Source organism: Amphiura filiformis, chromosome 4 (assembly GCF_039555335.1).
Source record: "Amphiura filiformis chromosome 4, Afil_fr2py, whole genome shotgun sequence".
Taxonomy (NCBI): domain Eukaryota; kingdom Metazoa; phylum Echinodermata; class Ophiuroidea; order Amphilepidida; family Amphiuridae; genus Amphiura; species Amphiura filiformis.
Genome location: NC_092631.1, coordinates 26,977,280 through 27,004,326, shown reverse-complemented (window position 1 = coordinate 27,004,326; position 27,047 = coordinate 26,977,280). Strand labels below are relative to the sequence as shown.

The 27,047-nt window shown below is 36.9% G+C and overlaps 1 protein-coding gene across 1 annotated transcript; it reads left to right on the top strand.

Moving 5' to 3' along the window:
* Positions 1 to 3,062: 3,062 nt before the first annotated feature.
* Positions 3,063 to 23,251, top strand: LOC140150756 (probable ubiquitin carboxyl-terminal hydrolase MINDY-4). The gene is made up of 15 exons (XM_072172859.1): positions 3,063 to 3,227; positions 7,117 to 7,236; positions 8,581 to 8,806; positions 10,298 to 10,572; positions 12,044 to 12,357; positions 13,247 to 13,418; positions 14,279 to 14,395; positions 15,943 to 16,130; positions 16,833 to 16,896; positions 17,526 to 17,662; positions 18,704 to 18,767; positions 19,480 to 19,641; positions 20,881 to 21,061; positions 22,386 to 22,458; positions 22,996 to 23,251. Exons 1-15 carry the CDS (start codon positions 3,165 to 3,167, stop codon positions 23,042 to 23,044), a joined length of 2,205 nt encoding a protein of 734 aa, XP_072028960.1. The 5' UTR covers positions 3,063 to 3,164; the 3' UTR covers positions 23,045 to 23,251.
* The last annotated feature ends 3,796 nt before the right edge of the window (positions 23,252 to 27,047 follow it).

The window sequence follows — 27,047 nt, the reverse complement described above, 5'->3', positions numbered from 1 at the left end:
TATAGAGACTATTTTCATATTCGGACTATAGAACCCTTTTTTAAATTCGGACTATAGAGACTATTTTCATATTCAGACTAGAGAACCGTTTTTAAAATTCGGACTATAGAACCTTCGAAATAAAGAACCGTCGGAATAAAGAACCTCTTTTCAATTTTTTTCGGACTAGAGAACCTCTTTTAAAATTCGGACTAACGAATGCTATGAACACGTGTTCGGACTAGCGAACCTTCGGACTAAAGAACCTTCGGATTTTAGAACCTTCGGATTATGCACAGCTGGGAGATGATGACTGATGAGACCCACCAAGAAATAGTGGGAGACCTCGAAGAGAAAACGGATAAAGGCATGGACATAATGAAAGCTCTGAGCTGCTCTGAATACTGATGGCCAAATTTCAAGTTCAGTTTGATGGTCTGTTTCAGTACCAAGACGATGAAGACAAAGAAATGGAGGTTGACGAAGACAGTGATTAATATATACATTATGTAGATCTTTTAAGAAACACTTAAAAACACTTACACAAGTTTAAAAACACTTACACAAGCGCACATTTTTCACAATTAATTATTTATGCATAAGCCCTGTAAACAATTCCCTAGCTGTTTCTTGTTAATAATAAATACAGTTATTTATAATAGAGTTATTTGTAAACAACCTGTAAAATATATGTATTATATAAGTAGTTTTATACATACTAGACGGTTATATTATGTTTTGAATAGAATAAAGAATAAACTTTTCATCGAAAAATATACTTTGTTTTTATGTTGTGTTGTTTCATTCGTCTAGTGTTGAATGGAACCATTAAAATACCAGTATGATAAATTAAACAATCAGTACATTCATCCTATACATGTATAAGTATTATGTTCACTATGTTGAACATCAAAGGTGTAGGCCTATAGGTTGGGTGGTCGGGTGTGAATAATGGTAGTCGGGGCGGGGGTAAGACGGGAGAAACTCCATTCATTACTTGCGTCATGCAAGAATGAGATTATCTCTTTCTTCCATGTTTGCGTTGACGAGTTATTGTATCATCACTGACTAAAAATAACCCAAATGAGTCATACCCGCGACGTCAATTCTATACATAGATGAGAATTCCAACATGAGGTCATCGTATATTCCAAAATGATGTCATCGCGCTCAAAATAGATGGGAAACTCCCTAAATGACGTCATCGCACTCAAAATAGATATCTCTCTAAATTCTAAAGAGTGAAAAAGTCAATCCTCCTCGGAGTGACTCTTCGGGTCAATCGAAAAGATTGACATTTCAATCTACCAAGAGTGAAAATGACATATTTTTCTCCATGCGAGTAAAATTTTCACTCTGCAAAGAGTGAAATTTATTTAATAAAATTATGTTTATTAAATTTAAACACACTTCAATCGAGAGAGAGATTGTGCTGAGGGAACACTCTGTGAAAAGATTGAAAATTTCACTCTAAAAAGATTGAAATTTCACTCTTTGCAGAGTGAAAATTTTACTCATATAAGAAGCCAGCGCAAAAAAAAAAAAAAATCTGACCCGACTAAATATCTGAGGGAGTCCAGTATAATTATGATACTTCTACCACTGATAATACTAAATACTTTGATTATACATAGTCATAGGTCCTATGCATGGCATGAATAGAGAATAAGGAAGGAGCAATTAGCCTCGATCAAGGCTAATACCGTATGCTACTACTAGTATCTTCAGAAGATAGCAAAGCAAAACTGCAAAACACGTGAAAAAAAAATTGCCTAACGCTGGGCGCACGTTATGAACAAATAAATCTCGTGATGATTCAGTACGCTTTGGGGATAATAATTGACCGATCAAAATGCTATATGTTTTGTATTATTTGCTATCTTTAGTAGGCCTAGATAGGAAAATCATTAAACATAAAAATGTACCAACGGAGTTTCTTATCAGGAACGTGATGGGGAAAATAAAGAGACAAAAATGCAAAACGAGACTGATTTATAAAAAGAGGTGATGCTTCAGCATGTTCATTAGGCTTCATGGCTATAATAATTGCCCGATCAAAACGCTAAATGTATGAATTATCTTCTGTGTTATAAAATGAAAACATGCCGTAATTGCCGGTACGATAGCAAAAAAAATATATCAACCATCTCGATAAGTGGATTCTTATGTTTGGCTTTGTTTTATGAGAGTTTCAAAATCCAATTATTTTGTTTTATATTGCAATATGAGGGAAATTTTGAGGATTTGAAATAAGCATCTTTAAAAAGTGAATTCTTATAATTTCCCTTATAGGCATAATAGAAAACTTAATAATAGAAAGTTTTTTTGATATTGTATTATGAGGGCAATTATGATTATTAAATTGAAATAAACATCTCAAACAAATTTATTCTTTTGTTTGTGTTTTATCGGGCTTTCAAAATGTACTTCTTTTGTTTTTATATTGTAATATGAGGGAAATGATGAGGATTTGAAATATTAAAGCATCTGGATTTTTTTATGATTTCCCTGATAGGCCTATTATCATAAAAAGCCTAATAAAACAACGTCTAAACATAAGAAAATTTGTTGATGCATTATGAGGGAAATTATTAGGCATTGAAATATCTCAAACAAACTTTATCTTTTGTTTGACTTTGTTTTGTGAGGTTTCAAAAGCTAATTCTTTTATTTTATTGTATAATTAAAGGTAATTATTATGACGGTCAGTGTAATGTAATGTGGTTTATTTTATTTTTTATCTACAGGGCATTGTTTAATGTCTTTTAAGAACAATTATGATGTATGAGAGGTTTTTTTTGCCCCTAAATCGTGCCATAGGCCTATCTACACCTAATTTTCAAAACTCACAAAAAATGTATTCAGGATATTTTTTATCATTTTTGTAAAATCGATTCAGAAAATCGTTTTGAAAGTAAATGTTGCTTTATTCCGTGTTAAAGCGAAATTGACACTAAAACAGTATACGAAAAAATTAAAAATATATCTCTCGTCATTTCATATCACGTGATCATCTCATCGTGTCCTTTTTTTGCTTCCGTACAATGTCTCGGTGCTCGTTATTAAAAAGGGATAATTTCAAAATGACAGCTTACAGGGCGAAAATATAGGAACGTTTGTTGTTATAGGAACAACATTGAATTTCTCCATTTTGTTTTAACTTCGTGTGACAAATCTGCAAGAAAATGGAAAAAGAGTACATAGAGAATTTAGCCGCATCTCTTGTTCGAGAATACTTGAGCAGAAAGGTAATTTTGTTGGATACAAAGTTAGCCGTGGACTGTCAATTTTCAGTCAATTCAAATTCAATGTTGTTTTCGTGCTTGACAACAGAACGCTATACCCAGAAACTACTAAAGAGATGCATATACTATTCGCAAACAGCCTAAGCCCCCGTACTTTGTATGTTGTGAATTAATTCTCGCATGTCATTAGGGCCGATCGTTCAATTGTGCACGTCTGACAATCACGTCAATCATGCAATGCCAATGTGAATGTTCATGTTGTAGGTATCCCAGGCAAACCTTAGTTAAAGGAGTGTTTCGTGATCCTAGCATCCTCCTTTTTATGACATTTTTCAGTACATATCCACGAAAAAAGCCTATTCCCAAAATTTCAGTTGATTCCAATTGTGCATAAATTGCGAGTTATGCATGATTATGTGTATCACTGCACCATAGACGATTTCACGATATCTTTGCAAAACGAATTCATCTGCAAGAAATATTTTGTACACAAACATTATATAGCCAGAGGTTTCCAGTGATATAAAAATCTCAACTTTTTTTGAGAAAAGTGGGGGATGAGGCTGTGGATCACTTAAATGCCCTTTAACACATAAATTTGCTAGTCAGCGAAATTTGCCGAGACCGGGGCCCAAACACAATGCATATTTACATAGAAATTTGAATTTTTTTCGAGAATAGGTCGGTGAAGGAAACCTACAAATATGTTTTCTATACTTCACTTGACCCAAATATATGATTTTTTATGGTGATAATCAAGTCGCGCACATGGAATTTTAGAGGATTTTGATAGCAGTTCCATTAAAAAAGCTGCTATCGCCATGAGACCAAGATCTAGAAACACCCCTAAATGCCGTTTTGGGGAATTTGCTAGCAGAATCTTTTTGATGAAAGTCAATCTTTGACAAGATGTAATTCTTTGTTACGGAAAGTGCTATGACAAAAATGTTTTCAGTTTTGGCTTTCTTTACTAAGGGCTTTAATTTGATATGTAAAATGATGCAGTTTGATGGCAAATTTGAATTCACCTAGCATACCTACATGTTGCATTGCTAGTCATGCTAGTACGAGGAACCCATACCGTAGTAGCTCTGCACAACGGTATGGGACTAAGTGTATACAAAAAGCTAGTGCAACATAATTGCATGGTTTCAATTAGAGTTTGCACTAAAAAATACAAGGCTCCTGTAGCTTAAATAGTTGCATGTTTGTCATAATATTAATTACACAGCTTGTTGTACTTCTTACCTAAACTTCTATGCTTGAAATTGTAATAAATACTCCATTATTTTATCCAGAATAAATAAAAATTCATTAGCACATGATCCAAGTCGGCGCACCAAAACTGAGATGGCACTTCAGTGCAAACTTAGATAGGGCGTCACCAATAACGAAAATGTCATACCGATAAATGATGTGTCTGTTTGCCCGTTTTTCTAAGTTTGCGTTGCGAACTAGTTGCATTGCCTGCTTTCCATCATGATTCATGTTTCATGTTACCGCTTGCTTGCTCGAGAAGTCTAGCCACGAATTTGCTCACCGATGAGCATCACATTCGAGGCTAGAGACGGTTGCATTCGAAATCTAGTCGGGATTCGCAGAAGCATGCATGCATGCATGACGCTGTGTAAAGCAATGGAAGTTCAGAAGTATACACAGGCTCACAGCCAATCATAAATTCATGACAGGCGATCGCATCAAAAATGTTGCTAAAATCAGGGCCGTAGCAAGCGGGCAGCCGGGGATGCCATGGCCGCTCCACTTTTTCAGAAATTTGTTATGCTTTTTCTTTATATCTTTATTTCAATTTGGTCATATATTTGTATTTTGGCCGCCCCACATTTGTCATGGCCGCCCCACATTTTACAACCTTGCTACGGCCCTGGCTAAAATTGCACTTCAACAAAATTTTTGACTGTTCAAAATAGGCAATCTTTACTCAAAAGATATAGTTGACTCATCAAAATAACTTTTATCTAAATGTCAACATTAACAGAATAAATGAACTCCGTTTGCAAAAAATTGCAACGCTGACTGACGGAAAAACGATAGCAACATCCTTTTTTTTTTTTATTTATTGGTAAATTATGCTTTACAAATCCACTTGATTACTCACGTTTTTAGACGTTTCATCTTCCTACGGAAGACTTCATCAGTAATGTGATGAACCAGCAACACTCCTACTCTCATCTCCAGAGGGTGTAGTTCTTTGCAATAGCTGGTCATATACATGATTGAGTGAGTATGTCCCTTCATCGTGGTTGATAACGTTGGCCCCCCGTTTCCTGATCCACATTGCTTCTCTAATCCATCTGGTTTGCTTACATGAGTCTTTGTCGATTACTTTTGCTCCGTCCCAATCAATAACATGTTTTTGTTGCGAAACATGGTCTGTGATGGCGGACTTGTTAATTTCATCGACCGACTCCTTTTCGAACAGCTGCGTGTGAATTTCCTCTCTGTTAACTTTTCAGATTCTTTTTAAATGTTCTTTCAGTCTTACTCGAAAAGGTCTGCCGGTTTCCCCAATGTACGACTTCTTGCAACTTTTGCATGGTATTTCATAAACACAATCGCAAGTTTTGGTGGCTTCTATTTTGTCTTTGGGGTGTACAAGGTTTTGTTTCAGCGTATTGTGTGGTCTCATCGCTGTCTGGATGTTATGCTTTTTAAACACACGTTGCAGTCTTTCGGACACACCTTGGACATAGGGTATCACTACCATGCCCTTACTTCTTTCTGTGTTCTTGTCCTTTGCTTTCTTCTTCGCTTTGGTCTTATCACTGATCTGTTGTTTTACTTTTTCAATCGTCCAGTTAGGATATCCACATTGATTTAGCGCATGCTTGATGTGTTCCTCCTCCTGTTGTTTATCCTCCTCTTCCGTTACAATCGCGTCTTCCGTTACAATCGCGACATACTCACTCAATCATGTATATGACCAGCTATTGCAAAGAACTACACCCTCTGGAGATGAGAGTAGGAGTGTTGCTGGTTCATCACATTACTGATGAAGTCTTCCGTAGGGAAGATGAAACGATCTAAAAACGTGAGTAATCAAGTGGATTTGTAAAGCATAATTTACCAATAATTGATATCTACAATCCTGATGAACTTATTCAAGGAGATAGCAACATACATTTACTTTAGTATCGAATGCGAAACTATCATGTGCAAATTTGAAGCTAGAGTTCTCGAGTAATTCTTGAGCAACCGCTTGCTAGAGAAGTCTAGCCACAAATTTGCTCACCGATAATTTTAAGCTTCACATTCTAGGCTAGAGAACTTGAACTTGTGATTGTTGCATTCGAAATCTAGTCGGATTCGCTGAAGCATGACACCGTGTAAAGCAATGAAAGCAGTGAGTTTCAATTTTGATTATTTCCATCTCAATTTTCAGATATGGTAATTGACTTTTTTATGAAAATAATGAAAGTTTTGGTCAAATTGAAAAGTGATGCGGGCGGATGATGGGAAACTAAGAATCAACTTTCATTAGCCTAATCTGCAGTTAAAGATTCCAGCCATAGCATAAAAGCACAGATTTTGCGCACAACCCAATAAAACCAGACAAAAAGGGGGGATTCCAAAGTAAGAGCGAAAAGGCTCAACCCAATTTCTATTCTTCAGCGACCACCCGACTGAGGAACCTGAATTCCAATTGCAATACACAATCAAAAAGTAGGATTCCAGAGCGTAAGTGAAAATACTGAACCCAATTTAAATTCTACAGTGTACACTCGACTTTATTCTATGTTAATCTTTCCCTAGAGAAGTCATTTAGGACTTCTCTAGGGAAAGATTAAATCTTACTCATGTTTACTGACCTAGGCTACCAAATAAGTTCAAATAATGTTGATCTCTTATTGATAATAAACCTAATACTCTGCAGGGTTTGAAGAGCACACTGCTCACCATGGATGAAGAATGGCCAAGAACTGAAAATAGTATCAGCAATAGAGTACAACTGGCTAAAGAAATACATATACATGGGTTGACTAGACTCAACAAGGTAATGTACAATGATTAATCTATAAATTACACAGGTAGAAGAGGTAGCCAGTTAGCATAGGGGTCCTGTCCTAGCTTTGCACCACTGAGGTGAGGTCCCAGGTTCGCGCTCTGTCCATAGAGGTTGTGCATATGACGTATCATATCCCGAATATGGCGCACTACTCAAATGCATTCAACAAAATCATGATTGCAATCTACAGCGACAGTTTGTCTCACACACATAACAACTGTACTACGATCAAATAGGTTGATGACAACATTTGAGTGAATATACTGCACTGCACAATAATTACGGTGAAGGACACCGGTTCAAATCCTTTGTTTGGAGCCAATCGAAAAAAGCATGCAGGGCTTCTATATACTTTGTGTGCATTTGGTTTCCAATCCATACTTGCTCTCCCACGTTTTCTGCAGGTTATCCAGTTTCCTCCTGCATCTAAAACTGGGCTTATTTTGATTTGTCTTGTGCATTGAATATGATAAATTTGAAAAAATGACACATATTTAATTTTTTGAGCTTCCATTATGAGTGCCAATAAATTCAAGCACCCAAGGGTAGATCTGAAATTAAATGGTAAAAATGTAACGTCATTTTGAGAGTACTTTTTATAGAAGTACAAATATAGTGAAATATGCCTACGGTTAAACAATGTTTTGTTTTTCCATTTTGAGAGTCTATTAGGTGTTACCCGATCAACAGCCTTATGCCCAATTTTTCTTCATCAAACTAAAATTTTGGTATCAGAACAAAGCTTACATTTTTCAGTCAAATTCAACACCTGAGATATCGTTATGAATTCGGCAGACGGCCGAATCCGGATTCGGCTTTTGGTAAATTCATTTTACGCATGCATTACATTTAAATTTGAGAACAAGGGATCAATGCTGTACATAATAGAGGGCAGCATATCAATTTTTTAACGGAGATCAGATGATAACAGCATAATAATGGTTAGCTAACGGTGCATCGCAGTGCGGTCAACGACGATAGCCGTTAATAAATCGACATGCTGCCCTCTATAGGTCAAACATATATCCCTTGTTCTCTAATTCAAAAATAATGCATGCGTAAAATGAATTTACCAAAAGCCGAATCTGAATTCGGCCGTCTGCCGAATTCATAACGATATATTTCATTTAGATGGTGAACAAAAACATGGTGAATTGTGGTAGTAACACCAGAAGTGTGTCCATTGGGGATACTGCTCAAAATTTGGAAAAATATTTTTTTAATGGTAGGCCTCATTGTAAGATAGAAAATAGAACATGATAAGATTATACCATACCTTTTTAATGATTATTATCCAAAAGAAACTAGCATCTTTCATATTTTTTGTTACAGAAACAAGCGGAACCACTTCGTGCCATGATTGAAGTCATGACTAAGTTCTTTATAGAAGAATTCAGTGATGATACAGTACCATTGACAGCCGCAGCCAAATCAAAAACAAAGCCATCAGTGGAGGAAAGAAATAAAACAAACAGCAGCAGTGACAAAAGCAGTAAGAAGAAATCCAGCCATTCAAAGAGTAGCAGGAAATCAACTGTTGTAGAGGAGGACCAGTTTGGTAATCATAGATAAAAAATAAACAGACCATTTACCAACAGGCAAAATCCCCATGCTTCGTATGCTGAGAATTCTTGCATATTCATGAGGGCCGATTGTTTGAACGCCTGTGTAACAAATCCCACACACGCCGTTTGTGGCTACCATGGAGCTGTATTATACTATATCAGCTCTATGCTGCCTATATATACGTTCATGTGAAAAAAAGGCAGGATTGCTTTTAAGAAATATGCGGTTATAGGCTCAGAATGGTATAGCGTAATTGTGCACGTGCTTCATCGAACGTTTGGCCCTCAATAACAGATGATGCTGGACTTTACCTGTCGGTGAATGGTCTGTATATTTGTCGTCTATGTTGGTAATACACAAATATACACTTAAGAAGTCTCTCTCTACAATGTATATATCTCACTGGCTGTCCCAGTCTTGGTCTCTGTCTCTTATTTGTCTCTCTGTGTCTCTCTCTCTCCCTCTTGCTCTGTCTTTGAGCTTTTCCTACCTCACAGTTTGTTTGTCTTGGTCTCACCTTCCTGCCCACTCTCACTCTTAGGCTTGTCTCTCAATGTCTCAATTTCTCTCAAATTATCCCTCATCGGAGAGGGGGTACCTACTACCTTTAGCAAGGGGTGTAGATGTATTGTACAGGTCTCCAACAGGTAAGAAAGTGACCGACCCATATTTATAGTATGCAAATTGTAGAAAATATGGACTCATTCATATAGTTGGCTGAATAAATGACCCATTCTAATAATAAGTCTACATATTGGACCCATAGTATTTCAGTGGAGTGTAAAACTGGTTGAAAAGGGGCTTTACTCAACCTTACAGACCTAACTGGTTCACACTCCAGTTCACACTAGCATGAATACTTTTGCATGAGAACTACAGGCCTTCAATTTTGTTGCAAATTGCTGGAATCGTTTTTGATTCTCATGATATCTTGTCACAAAATTTGGCAAGTGGTGTAACAGGTGTTATAGTTGTCTTACTATAATCAACCCATTGTCATAGTGGTACTAGAGAAAATCTATTCATACAGTAGACCCATCCACATAGTAACAGCACCCAGCCTGTTGTTATAGTAAGCGGGGGATGCGTCCATTGTATGTCTCAACTCATGGCAAGAGGAAACGCGGACGGCAACAAACATTGTTCTGGAAATACATCCAGTGTCTTTTGGGGGGATATTGACAGCATGCTGAGTCAAGGTCAACTATCAGCAATGGCTCAAGACTGATGTAGCTGAAGAAACTTATGGTCGCCTGCTCCGCAGTCGAATGATGTCTAATGCTACCTGTGATATACATGTAGCATCTTCCTTGTTGATTGGCAACCTATTGCACAACTTATATGCACATTGCCACTTACTTACTTAGTTGAACACCCTCCTTGGTATTTTTACAATTTATTTGAGCCTTGTTTATTATCTTGTTGATCAAAGTTTTACATCAGATCTAATCTAGAGCATTTTTTTATCTTTTTAATTTTACAGAATTAGACAGTGGTTTTCCACAGGCTGATATGGGCACTGCGAGACCCAAAACAGCGGTCTTCACTGTGCAACAGAGACCTGACGTACAACAAACCGATTCCCCTGTACTGGACAGAGACAGGGAAGTACCAGCTGTATACAAGGGTTTGAACACTTCCAAGAGTGATGCCAGGAATGAGACAAAGCATGGGTCTTCAAGGAGGTCTGGAGAAAGACCATCAAGTAGTGCAAGTAGAAGTAGAGGCATGGCTGGGCCAATTACAAGTAGTCTTGATGTAAGTCCACTCTGGAGAAAGCAGATGTTATTCACTGAACTTTAAAGGAAGTTTGAGTAATATGTGTACCATGTAAAGTTGTTTTCTTTAAACTTCCGTGGTCGTGCCTGTGTGTATCGCGTACACGAGCGTAAACACAAAAGCAATAAACAATCACGCTGATTGGCTGATCAATGCACTTGACAACAAGCCGGCTGACCCATTGGTCTTCGGCGCGGCGCGTAGTAGGCGACCTTGTCACTTCTACGCGATCGCAATTCACCAGCGCGTACCCGGACCACGGAAGTTTAAAGAAAACAACTTTAGGCACAAAATTCCAAATCAAATGGAAATCATATGATATTATGATCTTGGGTCTTAATGGAGACTGCATGGCTTACAGTAAAGACATTAATTTTATATTCTTTCAATGGGTCATCTTATAAAGAAATCTAGTTCTAGGTTTAGAAGTTACAGTTTATTTCAATTGGATGATTATAAATTTCACATACTATACCTGGCAGCAGATCAAGTTTGATATTTATGTAGTTTAGGAGTTGGATTGTCGTCATGGTACAGTACTTTGAGCACATAACCAGTGCTAAGTGGGACAACTAGGAAATTTTGCCTGTCTTAAGATTTGTGGCCCTGTCAAATGAAGTTTGGATAACTACTATCAAAATTCAATATAGGCTTAAATTAACCCTAACAAACCTGAGTACTACAAAACACTACAAACAACTTCACTGCGCTTGATTGCACCCCACGGGATGTGATGATGCAATCACCCTAAGTGATATATGGACACAAATTTGCTGGCCTGGACAGTGTAAGACCCGTGGCTAAGTGCCGGCACCCTAGTGCTTGGAATGCGAGGGGTCTCTAGTTCGAATCCCACCCATAGCAAATATTTTCTTTGTTTGTTTCCTCTCTTTATTTCTACCTTCTTTCCCTTCCAAAAAGCCCTTTGGTCGTTAGGTTTAAAGGGGTATTGGGGGTTTTGTTTCTCCCCATGTTTTGTTTTCGATTTTCATTATGTAAATCAATATATTATTGAAAAATAACACTTTGATGTTTTGCAAAAGTTCATTCTACAAACCATATACGGTACTTTGAAACCTTGCTTGATTTATTGTTGCTAATGAGTTATGTACGTTTATGTAAATGTTGCAGGTGTTCAGCCCTCCTACAACATAACTCAAGAACCACAGGACCTACAAAAGTATATCTGTGATATTTGAATTCTTTTACACACTCGCTATGAAATGAGCAATGCGATTTTTGCCAAAGCTGACTACCATTCACAAGATGCTGTGAACTACCAAATCGCAACACTTTAAAATAGTGTCAAACCTTAATTCAACAGGGACACATTTTATGCACATAATTTACTAATCTGCTTCTTTTCTTTGTATGACCTTTTATAGTGATTGGATTTTTCTTACCATTCAAAATCACAACATTACCCACAGGCTGCTTTTGTTTCCTGCAGGACTCATCCAGAAGGAGACATAAGAAAAGTTCTCGGGAGCCGTTAAATTTGAAAGATTCCATCGATGCAGAACTTGATTCCATGTTGGACAAACCATCTAATATAACAAAGGACCGATCACCAAGCAAACTCAAAGATTTCGGTTTTAATTTAGATGGAAGCAAAGCAGAAGAACCACAGCAAAATGGCGTTTTGCCTAAAAACAAAGTGAAAAGTGAATCAAGGATTCTTGATGGTGAGGTGGACTTATTGCATGATGAAATGGTGGAGAGACCTAACTCAAGATCAAAGTCAAGAAGAAGTACAGAAACAGGGTAAGATGTCCAGCCAGTGGCATAGCTAGGGGGGAGAAGGGAGGGCATATGCCCTGAGGCCATCTTAGGGGGGCACCAAATCAACCAATTCAGCACCTCCGCGATTGATTCTACACCCCCTCCAAGGGGTGAAAGTCAACATTTTTGTAATCTTCGCATGCATTTCAACATAAATAGTCATTTAAAGGACCATTTTGAGACAGAATATAACCAAATTAGTACTCTGTGCGTAATTGTTTCAGTAAGGGGGTGCCTTTCCCAAGGGCGCCACACCTCCAAGCTATGCCACTGTCCACCTGGTAGTATACTTTAATCTACCCTATAGCAGGACTTCCCAACTAGAAGGTTGCAACCCCATTTGGTGTCGCAAGTTCATTATGGGGTTAACAAGACTTAAAAAGAATCTGGATAAGATAGAACATGACTGTGATACAGTGGGTTGTGAGCAGTGGCTTACCGGCATTATATCCAAGGGAGGCAAAATTGCACAGGTCCTCAGGGGTATAATTCAAGGGAGGGATGAGTGAAAACGTGTGTCATGGACACAAGAATTTTGTAGTCAATTGGCAAAGGTTGGATATTTGTTCACAATGTGCACAGTTGGGTGCCCCATGTTGTGAGTGATAATTCAGACTTACGTAGAAGAATAAGTTGATGAAAGCGTCTTTTGATGATCTTGCACACCAGACACAAAAATGTAAATAAATAAAGGACTTCCCGTCTCCCTGAATCATACCCCTGAGGACCTGTGCAGTTGGGGACAATTTTGCAAGTTTCCCCCTTGGATATTTTGGCTGGATTTTGTAGTGCAGACTTACCAGATTACTGTAAATTTTGGCACAGTTTTTCAATATACTTTTGTATCTTGATATTTTGTATCCTCATCTAGAAAATCTTCAAGAAGTAAAAAAGAGCCTAAAACAGCTACTACTTTTGGTGATATTGAGATCGGTGATATAGATGATTTAGATGAAGAGTTAGGTGATTTACATCTGGGACCAACAGTTACTAAGGCAACCAAAGCTGTTGATGCAAGACCAATCACCATGAAGCAAGCTATGGTAAGTAATCTTAGGCTATTCCAGTTGAAAGCCATATACCCTATGGAAGACATGACTTTAATCTCCCTCATACAGGGATCACTCAATCAGGTATGAATCCCATTTGAAATACACACTCCCTGTGTGGAAGATTAAAGTTATATCTTATGTAAGGGGTGTATGGGTTTCAACTGGAATAGTCTATGATAATTTAAAAACATTTTTAACAACCCACACACCTTTCCTGTATACACTATATTTAATTTAAAAGATAATTTCAGAACCTACCGATACTTCCCACAGTAGATAATTATGGGTTGGGTTTCAAAGTCATTTTCTTGTGTAGTTTAGTGTTATTATCTGTTTCAGCTTCGATGACACCTGTCACTTTCAAAGAGGTATCAGAGTGGTTTGACGAGACAAGTGCTCTGTTCAATTCCTAGTAAATCAAAGCTGTATTGATTGCAGATCCATTGCATTCACACACACAAACTTACTCTGACAATGAATGTGTCCAGTGTGACATCTCGAGGTGTCACCGTAGCTGGGACGTATAATACCGTAAACGTTCGCCTAATGGCGCTATTGGTTGCCTTGACATAACTGGAATTTTAGGCACAATCTAACAGTGCCCTCCCGTAAAAATTTCAGCAGCAAATAAGGGCACATACCCTTAATTCTTGTTAGGATTTTCAGAGGAGGGGCTCTCAATTTGTACATGAAATTTACCCCAAGGCAAAGGAGCCCATGTGCGCCATTAGGCGAACGTTACTTTACGGTAGTATGCATTTGGTATCTCTCAAGTTTCCGGTGTATCCTTGGTGTAAGATATTCATGAGTTAGACTAACATTGAATGTTATAATTTGTTTGTCTTTTCTAGGAATTGAAGACTCTTCTATTTGGAAGTCCTTCAGGATGTTTTAATGAAGAATGGACCATGCAGGGATTACCATTCTGTGATTTATCTAAATTAGAATATGGCATTGTTCAACAAAAGGTAATGAGGATGTGTGGGTGTGTTCATTTGTTCATATTTGTGCACAACTGCATTGCAGACCTGCCAACTGTCCCTCATTTTGAGGGACTGTCCCTCATTTGGGGTTTACCAAAGTGAAAATGAGGGACAGTCCTGTTTTCTGAAAATTTCAGTGATGGCAAATTTAAATGTAAGAATAGCAGAAAATGATGAAAATGTAACTTTAAAATTTGCTATAGCATTCCCTTTAGTCTATTGTGATAAATTCAGACCTGCAAAACCTTCTCTGAATTCTGAAAGTATTCCACACCTCAAGTCTTTGAATTTGTGGGTATCTGGTTTGTGTACATGTACAAGGTTTTGGCCTCAATATCCCTCATTCTGACTTTGGTAGGTTGGCAGGTATGGCATTGGTTTTACTATAAAGGACTACAACTTGAAATCATGATATTTCCTCGAGGATCTATAATCCACCATCCAAGGATCTTACACATGTCCTTGAAAGTACCCTGTAGGGATGGGGGTAATAGGGTATACATGTTTAAGTACCATACACAGATATGTATTCCATTTTTCTCCCCTGAGGACAGTGTGTTGAAAGCAGAGTCATGTTTGATACTGAAGGGTTCTTGATTTTGGATTAAGTATGGATATGCAGCTGGAATATTGCAAACATACCCCAAAATATGCCGAATTTTAAAATCTGCACTTTTTTGAAGAAAATTGTGAAAAAATAATACCCCATCTCTAAACCAATTTTCTGAAAATTGCAACTCACAGTTATACCATAAAAGCCAGAAAATGCACCTCAAATTTGCCACACATCACTGTAACCACCTTTTCACTAACAACCCCCACAGGTTTGATTAGGTATGGTGAATGACCACTCTTACTGAGGAGATGATTTTGGTGCAGGGAAAGAGAAAAAATTGTGCTCATCAATACAAAGCCATGCTGTATGTTTTAAATGCCTTGCCGGCATTGGACCAGAATACCTGTCATCATGTCTGGAACTTAAGAATCCCCGCAAGGGCCTTAGATCCGCCTCAGATCGCACGCGTTTGAATGTGCCGATCATACGCAGTTGGACTTTTAAATCCGCTGCCGACAAGGCGTTTACCTACAATGCACCTCTGATCTGGAACAATTTACCGTCATCTGTGCGAAGTGCTCAAACAGTCTCTGCCTTTAAAAAAGGCCTCAAAACCCACCTGTTTCCGCAAACATAATTTTGTTTGCTTCATTTTTCTTTTGTTTTCAATTGTTTCTTGTATATTTTTTGCATATGTTTTGGTTTTTCACGCTGTGATCTTTTGAAATGGCGTGTAACAAAAGCTCTCATGTATGTATGTAGGGGTGTATGCATGTATGTATGATAAAACACAAGTACACCACATATATAGTATATAAATATTACCCCCAAAACAACAATTACATGTGTGTGGGTACATGTACGTAGCCTGCAAAAGAGGATGTCATATAGCAAGCTACACCAAATGGGGAGTGCTTCCCTGATATGGGCTTACTAAACTCATTCTTTCTTTCTTTGTTTTTCCTCCATTATACAGGGTGGTCCATGCGGTGTATTAGCTTCAATACAAGCCTGTATGCTGCAACAGTTGCTGTTCATGGACAGCCGTGTACCTACTATAGGTAGTTTACAACCGCTGCCCAAGCAGAGAACACAATGTTTAGCTAAAGCTATAAGTCATGTCTTATGGAGGGCTGGGGAGAACAAAGAAGCTATCGTAGCCCTGTAAGTATAACTGCGAAATATGTAATCAAATCAATACTGATTGTAATAATCACACATTGTGAACACTGAAGAGTTTCTTTTGTAGGATTTTTTGATAGACAAATCCAATGTTTTTTACTCACTTTTCTGAGCTTTCGATGATTGGTTATGTCATCTTGATCACAGATGTCCAGGCTCCCTGCCGTGGGACTTGGTAGTCGCATTCCACAGGTTGGTGATTGGCTAAGCAGCGAGTCAAAGACGTGATCCAGAGAATACATCCTTTTGTCTCAATTCATGGTTGTTTTCTATAGGGATGTAGACATAGTGATGTATTCTTTGAATCACGTCTTTGACTCGCTGTTTAGCCAATCACTAACCTGTGGGAATGAGACTACCAAGTCGCACAGCGGGAAGTGCAGCGAGCCTGGTCATCGAAAGCTCAGAAAAGTGAGTGAAAAACATTGGATTTGTCTGTCAAAAAATCACCAAGAATACTATAATCAGTATTAAATAGGCTGGTTACAGGGAGGTAGTGCTGTCATCGACATGGATGCTGACATCAAGCAGATCCGTATGTAGACATGTACCACAAGGAAATAACAGAAGGGTTTTCGATACATAATAATGACAAGAAATAGGCACAAGAGGTGTTTGTCTAGGTAAAGCTAATTTTGAAAATCAGATTTGCAGTAGTTGATTTTGTTTTTCATTATTTTACAGACCATCATCTAAAGTGCAATTTACTGTTGGTGGCAAAGTCAAAAGGGATGGCCTTTCAGAAACTGTAAGTATCGTGTGGTCAAATATGTTATACCATTCGCTGGTTGCAACACATAGTGGCGTATGTGAAGGACACAATATATTTGTGAGAAATTCTTAAGATGTTGAATTATTGGTTTGAAAATGGTTAAAAAGATGATTGGTGAGAGGGGGTCACCTTGAAAAAACCCTTTTCTGAAGCAGAAGGGTTCGGAAGACCATGATGGGCCTTTATGTAACTCTATGTGTTTGAAGGATATGTTACGAGTAACGGAGGCTCAAAGGTTTAAGGTTCAAACTATTAAACTGTATCTTTAATAGTTAAAAAGGAATAACTAAATAGTTTATAGCTAGCTCTAAACTTAATACGTCACTATGTGAAATGTAAAATTTGGAAAAATCACTCTATACCGGTATGTGTTGTGAACAACAAATTTAAGGGTTTTTAACTAAAAACTATTGATTGATTTTCATCCATTTGTATCAACTGGAAATGAAATGCACATAAAAAAGTGCAAGGAATTGTGTATACCAAAACACTTGTGCGCTTATCCTATTTGCTTTTATTTTTCAGTGGTAGAAACGATGTTGAAAAATTTTGCAAAATGCTTCTTGTTAAATTTTCTGATCAATGGAATATTTTCACCATTGCAGTTGGTCTTGAATCATTTTAAGAGCAAAGAAGATATACAGGACTTTGTGACAGCCAATATTGGTGTATTTGTGGATGCCTCAAGGAGTGGATGTATCTTATTTCTCTATTGTGCCATCTTGTCAAGAACAATAGACAGGTAAGCCCAGTGCAGCCTAATGAGGTAAAAAGGGGTTATCTTATATGTACTTCCCAATTATGTTGCTTCCTTTTTTCATAGCTTTGGTCAGCTGTTTTCATTGACCCTCACATGGTAAAAAGATGTAACTTGTAAAGACAATTGTAAAGAAGGTAATTGCTGTTGGCAAAGTATTAGCCCGAAACATCATGCAGGGCCTAGATTTCGATGAGAATCACAGAATCCATTCTCGTAACAGTCTGTTGCGAGAATCAACTTTTCTCACATTGTATCATACAATAAATGCAGTGACTATGACGGATTTTGATTCTCGCAAACCAAGACGAAATGGCTGTACTTCTTCCTTCTTCACTATAGAGCCATGAAGGCAGTAGCATTTACATACAAGAAAAATTGGACATGCGATAACCAAGAACATAATTGGTGAAATGACTATATTCAGAAGATCTGAAGTAACATAAAATATCGCAAGTAATGTAATATATGTATGCCAAAGGTCCACAGGGTGAGGGGTATAGGTAGGGTCACAGTTGGTTGGTTAGATAGGATAAAGTTATGGCCTCATTGAGGTCCTCATTTTTCTGTCTGTGTGAGTTGATTGTGGAGCTATCTCTTTTGAATGAAAATCATATCGTTATGAATTCGGCAAACGGCCGAATCCGGATTTGGCTTTTGGTAAATTCATTTTACGAATGCATTATTTTTGAATTAGAGAACAAGGGATCTATGCTTTACCTATAGAGGGCAGCATATCGATTTTTAACGGTTATAGCCGTTGACCGTACTGCGATGCACCGTTAGCTATCCCTCTATGTCGCCCTCTTTTGATTACTTATTATGCTGTTATCATCTGATCTCCGTTAAAATATTGATATGCTGCCCTCTATTATGTACAGCATTGATCCCTTGTTCTCTAATTCAAAAGTAATGCATGCGTAAAATGAATTTACCAAAAGCCGAATCCGGATTCGGCTGTCTGCCGAATTCATAACGATATTACAGACGTACATTTAATATGTATCTCTTACATTGCTCTTATAGGGTCATAGAAGACATGGATGAACCAACAAATAAACTAATGGGAGCACATGGCTACTGTACACAGGTGAGATGATCATTTATGTGATTGATTGATTGATGTTTGATTGGTTTATCAATCGATTGATTGATGATTGTAATAGAATGAATAATTATATGACTTGAGATGTTCAGGAAAATGATCTACACCAGACCTCAAATTATGCCTTTATATCGCAGAACATTTTGCACGGTTGATAATGAAGGAGGCGGCCTATATGCTTCACCCTAGCAAGGTGTAAGACAATGCAAGACACAATTGATAATTGATATATGTGAGGATCGTAAAATATACATGATGTAAGTCCTAGAAATTATGATTTAAATGATGATTTTGGGACTCGAGCGAACTGGCATATGAACATTTTGAAAGGGAAAAAAATCAGGACTCAGCGTTTGACTCGGGATTGAAACCCTTAACCCAGTACATTACATTAAACACATTCATGTGGTGCCATTTCCAAAGGTGATTGCAGTTCTAACAAATGTCAAAACACAAACAAAACATGTAAAACTAACAAACATGAAATGAAAGTACAGGGTTCAAGTGAGTTTCAGATCACTTCTGAAACAGTCAGTGGTGTGGTTGGTGCTTCATGAATGTGACAAGGAAAAATTTCCATAGCAAAGGCCATGCGACATGAAATCTATTATCACCAAGAAGAGATTTATCACAAGATTTCATCCATCACACTCATTTAAATGGTATTCACTAAATCATGTTTATTTTTTCTATACAGGAAATGGTAAATCTTATTCTCACAGGTAAAGCAGTGTCTAATGTATTCAATGATATTATGGAGCTAGACTCCGGCGGAGGAGAGAAATCTATCCTGAAAGGAATAACTGGAAGGAGTGAAATTGGATTGCTGTCATTGTTTGAGCATTATGGCTCATGTCAAGTGAGTATTATGTGGTTTCATGTACTGTATTTGACCTAATTAGTGGCCCGAGACTTACAAAGTCATTGTGTTGTGAAATTCAAAGTGGACATTTTTGATGCAAAATAATGTATCAATTCAATGTAAAATAATAAGAACTGTAGACTAAATGATGCAGCCAATGAAACTTGATGCTCAGATTGTTTTCTGTGATTTAATTATGAATTTTGCCCCAATGTTATGTGAAAAAGTAAAGAGAAAGGGAGTACTTAAAATAAACATATATAGAAGATATAGAAAGGTCTTGGGGGTAATAATTATTTTCAGTGTTTAAAAAAATACATTATATCCTAGTTGTGAGCAAAGTTGCCCCAAAAGACCAAAATTCACTCAAATCAAAATGGATACTGTAAACTTGCATTACAAAATGATGATTTACTGCCTTATTTGCCCTTTGCATGGATCTGCCATCTTGCTACCAAGGTTCCCCATGCAAACGCATGCGCAAAATCAAAATGTGTATATTTGTTTCTCACACTTTTCTAGTAATGCACCAGAAGGCTTTTGCAAAGTGTACACGGTAATCAAAACGCGTGTTTGATCAGGCGTACGTACACACAGTACACACTTTGCAGGTATAACCTCATTTTGAGATGGCCATGCGATTGGCGAATACCCATATCATACTAGCGGGTGCAGTACTCGGTCAAGAGACAAGCTAGATATCAAACCCTACACTGGGTTTAAGAGAAGACGGCACTCCCTTGCTCAGATTGACGCGAGCGCCCTGTTAATGAGCAACAATGAGCGGAGCTTTGTTTTCACTTTAAGGGCGCTGACCAACGATTTCACACACAATCGGTCAATCAGATTATTGGTCTGTTACTATGATTGTCATACGATTGATTCAGCCAATCAGAACCCCACTTCCTTATTTACGCTCTGCACGCTCTCAAAATGTAAACAAGTGCCATCCTGCTCTGACAAAAACTTTAGTATTGATTGTGCCAAAGCTATCTGGGCTTCAATTGTTACCAGCAGTTGTGATTTACATCACTTTCAATTTGACTTGAGTTCATACTATCAACTTCTAATTTATATGCTAGCTAGTCACTTTTCAAATAGAGCAACCAGATGTAGACTCAATATATGTCGCCAAAAACATCAAGCTCATTACTTACGACACAGGCATAATGTTGATTATTATTATGGAAAGAGCAAAATGTAAATTTTTTACTAAACCAACAACTCGTTATGCAGGTTGGCATCAATTACAAGACACCAAAGTGGCCGATTTGGGTAGTGTGCAGTGAGAGTCATTTCAGTGTTCTCTTCAGTCTCAAAAAGGAGTTACTGAGCGACTGGCGAGCCGAGAGAAGATTTGATCTCTACTATTATGATGGCTTGGCACGGCAACAAGAGGAAATTAAACTTAGTATAGGTAAGCTGTTGTTGTACTATTCTGGAGTAACAAAGTGTGAGCGCATATTATCAACTGAAAAATATGAGCTGTTTTCATTAAAATGTTCTCAAATTGCTCAAACATAACATGCTCTTCAACTTTATATGAAAGGCAATGAAGCTTAAAATACCAGGATGAAGTAATTTGCGATGTGTCAGAGCAAAATTAACTTAATTTTGGATCTTTTTAATATTCAAATTTCAATTGTTATGTTCCTTTCTCAGTTAATCCATCATGTAAGAGAACAGGTAATTTGGTGAATATATTACAATGAGGGATTATGAGCGTAAATCTGCGATCTTTTGTTAATCGTCTTACAACCCTTTCTCAGGCATTTGTCCCAGTAAAGTAATTCTGGGAGTAGGTCAGAGGAACGACTGTACAATTTTGCCAACCCCCTTGGAAATGTGTGGCCTGGTACGCCACTGATAAAGTGTGCACCCACCTCAGGCACCCACAGATTAACCCTGTTCTATTACCCCCACAAAAGTGGTATATTTGAGTGGTGTGGAGGTATCATATTAACTACTGCGTTGCAGTGTTATTGGTTAGGTAAAAACCAATAAGTGGCATACCATTGGCAAGCTTGGACTTTAAGCTTTTAGAAAAACAAGTTTAATATTTAATTATGTAAATATTATGCAAATTAGCTCATGAATAATTAATGAGCTCATAGCCAAATATGATCAAAAAGTTATTTTCATTTACAATTTTGAAGTGTATGAGTACATCAATGTGGCATTTTTATGCAGTTTTGAATACACTGCCGTGTTTCTACATATAATAAAAAGAAATCCGAGTTACTTTGGACCATATTTAAAAAGTTTATGGACATTTTTGGGCTATTTTTAGGGCATAATTTGGCCTAAAAATGGTCAAAATATGCAGGTTTCCAACAGTTTAAACCATTTTATGATGTGCTAATGGTAGTTGTATTAGGAAAAAAGGTGTTTTGTTGATAGAGAAGTGATAAATTATCAAAACTATTCCAAAGATAAGACCTTATTTGTGTAAATAATTTTTTTACATGCATATTAAGCCATTTTGTGCCATATGGCACGAAATTGATAGGGGGTAATAGAATAGGGTTAACAGAGAATTCTTACCACATCTTCTTTACAGTAGATGGATTATGTTTGATAGATAAGTCCAGACTACTGATTTGTGACGTGATTTTGAGCTGAATCTAGGCTAGAATTATTTGTCACAAATCACAGTACATCATAACTGGATACCGATTAACAAAAAAATTTGAATTTATTGATGACATTTTTATTATTGTTTTTATTTGTCTTATTACCAGACACAACCCAGTCATGTCCATCTCATGATGAGGATGATCTTGTTCCTCCGCTAGAACACTGCATAAGAACAAAGTAAGTTATTCAAAATATCGGGGTGATCCGATTGCATATTATTATTGAGAAATGCAAAAAAGTATATCATATAGTGTCAGTCTGTCTCATCTCTAGTTGAGAGTAACGCCATGTTGGATTTCGCAGTGACATATTCAAATCATGCATACTAATCTAATCCTGCGGGGCGCACACACACATGTAGAAGGGCAATTTGTCTGTTCGTTGGTGACACAATCAGCCACTGCGAAATCCAACATGGCGTTACTCTCAACTTGAGATGAGACAGTATAGAGATTGATGTTCAAGATCTAAATATAGGGAGGACATGGAGAAATGTTGCATCAAGACTATTCTGCACACCAAAGATCAATATTTTTAGTGCATCATAAAGTTTTAGTTGTGAAGTGTTATAAAAAGTGGTACAAAATGCAGTAAAAAAGAAATCCTGTGTAAAAAGAAAGCTAAAAGTTTCTAAGACAAACTTATCTATGCCCTTTTTCCTGTTTTTTTCTTCTTTTTTGCTGATACACATCTTAATCATGTTGTTATTTGCAGATGGAATGATGCTGTAGTGGATTGGAATGGATCCGAACCAATATTATGAGGACCACTTAGTTATAGTTTGTGTGTGTGTTTGTGTGTGCTATTTATTTACACAGTGCTTTCAGGTCACTTTCCACCTGTGCTTCAACTGGGCAGGGTACTTGAAATTTGCATGCCTGTGATACTGCATTGGGATTTTCTAGTTGAAATCCTAACACTCCTATGAAGACATGACCTTAATCTTCCACACAGGGAGTGTGAGTTTCAAAAGGGATTACCTGAATGGGTGGCTCCATTTGAAATCTCCACCCCCCGTGTATAGATTAAGGCATGTCTTCCATAAGGTGGTGTATGGATTTTAAATGGCATAGCCCAATTGTGTGGTTTGCACCTGTTCAGATTTTTTTTTGACAGAGAGTGTTTTATTATGGTGTGATGGTGAAAATAATGATGTAAAAAAACTCAGTTGAACAGATTCCCAGGTCTTATAGGCAAAATAACTAATTCACGATCATAAGAGGATGTACCTTCTGTGTCAGCGTACTTTTAATAACACGATCACACAAACTACATGAACGAACCTTTACCTTGCCTAGCAACTACCGTGTGATTGGCCAATTCTCAAAAGCTGTGTTTGTGCAGTATAAACACCGGTCTTTGTGTAGTACGCTAGACGCAAATCCCTGTGCGTACCCAAGTTGGCTCTCATGATCGAGAATTAGATATTTTGTGTATAGTAAGCGGTACGCTGAACTTATTTTGTGCCTAAATCCATTTTTAAAATTGGGATTTGCTACATATAACCTTGAAAATGCACTACTTGCTGAAGAGAGTCACAGGTCTAGTACTTACGAGGCACTCTGATTTTCTGGTAAATAACTGAACATTCCATAGATCTGTTGGATATGCTTGTGTTGTGTAGATGGACAATTCTTAATTTATTTTGTGCCTAAATCTATTTAATGGGAATTTACCAAATATCACCTTGAAAAATGACTATTTTGTTTGTACTTTTTATGTGTCACCCAATGTACATGACTTAAACTTGGGGTGGGATTGCTAAGGCCTATTCAGTGATTTGCTCATCCGGAGGATCGTAAAAATCATCAAAATTCAGATTTTGGCACCTTTGTTAGTGTCAGAGATCTGCGTACATAGCCCGCTAGTGGTTAATCTGAAAGCTGTGTATTAAAGAAAAATAAGACATTTTTATCTCTACTTATGTAGAGAAATTAGCGACATGTACTTCAATGAGGCTGCGACTTGGTCAATACTGTTGTTTTCCTTGTTGTTGTTTTTTGCCAAATGTTTCATTTCAAAAGTACCTAATGACAAATTTCATTTCACTTAGATAATTTATACATAATTTTAATTTTCATACACTTTCCCTGGGATCACTGAATAGGCCTTTAATTATGTGATGTGGTACACTGAAAGATATGTGATAAGTATTTTTTGAAATTAAGGTTTAAAATGATACCAGTTTTAAAAATTTGCAGTTTGGTTGTGAAGATGTGAAATGAGGTGTACTATCTCAAAACTAATATTGCCAATTATAGCTACCTTCTGCTGTATACATCATATAATGAAAGTACACAAATGAACAAAGCACCTGTTAGCAACATACATGCATAAGCAGTTTAATGCATTTAAATGTATTTTAATATGAACATGCTAGTGCAATTTGAGATAACCTTACTCTCACAGAATATAGTTTTTGTTTGGTCTGATGTGTTTTTAGACAGTTGTTACGATGTCAATATGTTATGTACATACAGTAGACTGTAAAGATATCTTAAATTTGGACATGCTTACAACGAAAGGTACTTTTCCCCCTATGACATACACATTGTTTTAAGGCAGCTAAAAAGTATTTGAATCCCATCTGTTCTGATTGTCTGGTGTTTGTTGATGACAGTATTGGAAATGATGTTTATATCACAGTTCATAAGGTACTTTTCATCATAACGCATCACATTTATAATACATTCCAGCTACGGTGACACCTCGGCGAGTTTTGTGACATTCCAACTGTTGAGGTGATGTTCTTTGTTTAAATTAATTAGACACCTGTATTGGCATTGGTATGTCCTTTGTGAATGGAGACGGAATTGAATACAGAGTACAGCATATTATGTACCCGATCACAAAGGACATACCACTGCACTGACTATACAGGTGTCTTCAAACACAGAACAGCAACACAACAATTGAAAGGTCTCGAAACCACTAACTTTCGACTTCATGCTCATTTTGTGCGAACAGGTCACATGTATGGCATTGACAATAATTATGAGAAGTTTGACAGTGACTGACAATCACGTAATTGCCACTTACAGAAAACAAGTTTCACTTGATTTCATCACCACTGATGTTTAGCTTGAAATATTTTCAAGTTTATATCCAAACATGTATAGAAATAGGCCAGATGTTAACTTATATTGAAAATGTTTGTTGCAGAATTTGATAAATCGATTATCACTTAGTAAAGCCATAATTAGTATGACCTCAATTGTATTAATTGTTTTCACTATTAATGCTTACACATGTTCCAACCTACACATGTTCCTATATCCAAGTTCCACCTAATCAGATTTGGCCAAATTCACAGTGTTCTTAAGAACATGGCAACTTGGATTTATTAGCTGATCTGAATTCAGATAATAAGTGCCCAATGATCTTTTGTTTCATCTCATTATTTCGGCTTAAAGCCATATTATAGCATTTCCATAAAAATAGAATTGTATTGTTTTGGTATATAATGTTAGTTTTCACTGCCAGATATGTCCTCTTAGTTTTGGCCCAAACAGATGAGGCAATACAAAGAAAATCACTTTTTAATACCAGCGCATATGTCACCAATGCAAGCCACTCATTTGAACATGAGTCATGTCAGTTCTTTTGATATGTCAAGACTGGCCGCACGCTCATTTTGTGGGAACAGGTCACATGTATGGCATTGACAATAATTATGAGAAGTTTGACAGTGACTGACAATCACGTACTTGCCACTTACAGAAAACAACTTTTACTTGATTTCATCACCACTGATGTTTAGCTTGAAATATTTTCAAGTTTATATCCAAACATGTATAGAAATAGGCCAGATGTTAACTTATATTGAAACCGTTTGTTGCAGAATTTAATAAATCAATTTTTAGAGAAAAAATATACTTAAATTTGTTGGTTTTTATTTATGTTTGAACAGTCTTTTATTACATTTCGTTAATGTACAGGTGACAAAATATCACTTAGTAAAACCATAATTAGTATGACCTTTTAAAATCAATTTTATTGTTTTTACAACCTGATATTGTCTGCACAATTAATGCTTATGCATGTTCCAACCTCCAAGTTTGACCTAATCAGAATCGGCCACATTTGTGGTGTTCGTAAGAATTGGCAATTTAGATTTATTATCTGGTCTGAATTCAGATAATAAGTGCCCCATGGAGCCACATGGTTGAACAGTCAAGTCAGTAAGTTTTCTTTTGTTTAATCCCATAATTTCGGCTTAAAATGGATTGAAAACGTTCGGCGATGACTAAAATTATGCTATCATCTTCGTGATAGAATATGAAAATTAAAATTTGACAGAATTACGGCTTGTTGCAATCCACCCTGATGCGACTCAACTATATTATATTTGGTTGCTATCTACCTCTGAAAGCACTTAACTAAACGGTTTACAAGTTCTAAGTTCACCTAAGACTTTTTAGAATACAATGTATTTTGAAAAGTGTTTTTACAAAATTAAAATGTAAAACTAATTGATAGCACATTATGTTCCAATTTACACTGTTCCAATTTACACTGTCACACATTGTTGTATTTGGTCACATTCACAATGTCTCATTATGTAAGAAAAGATGTACTTTTGAAAGTTGTACTTTGGTCCATTCAACTTTCAAACAATGCAGTAGGCCTGCTGTAGATTACATTCTGCATTCTTTGTGAGATATGATAAGACTTAGGTTAAACTTTTTATATGACATGACATTTTGACTGAATGCAACAATATGTGACATAAATTGGACCAGGTGTGTAAAACAAAATAATTATTT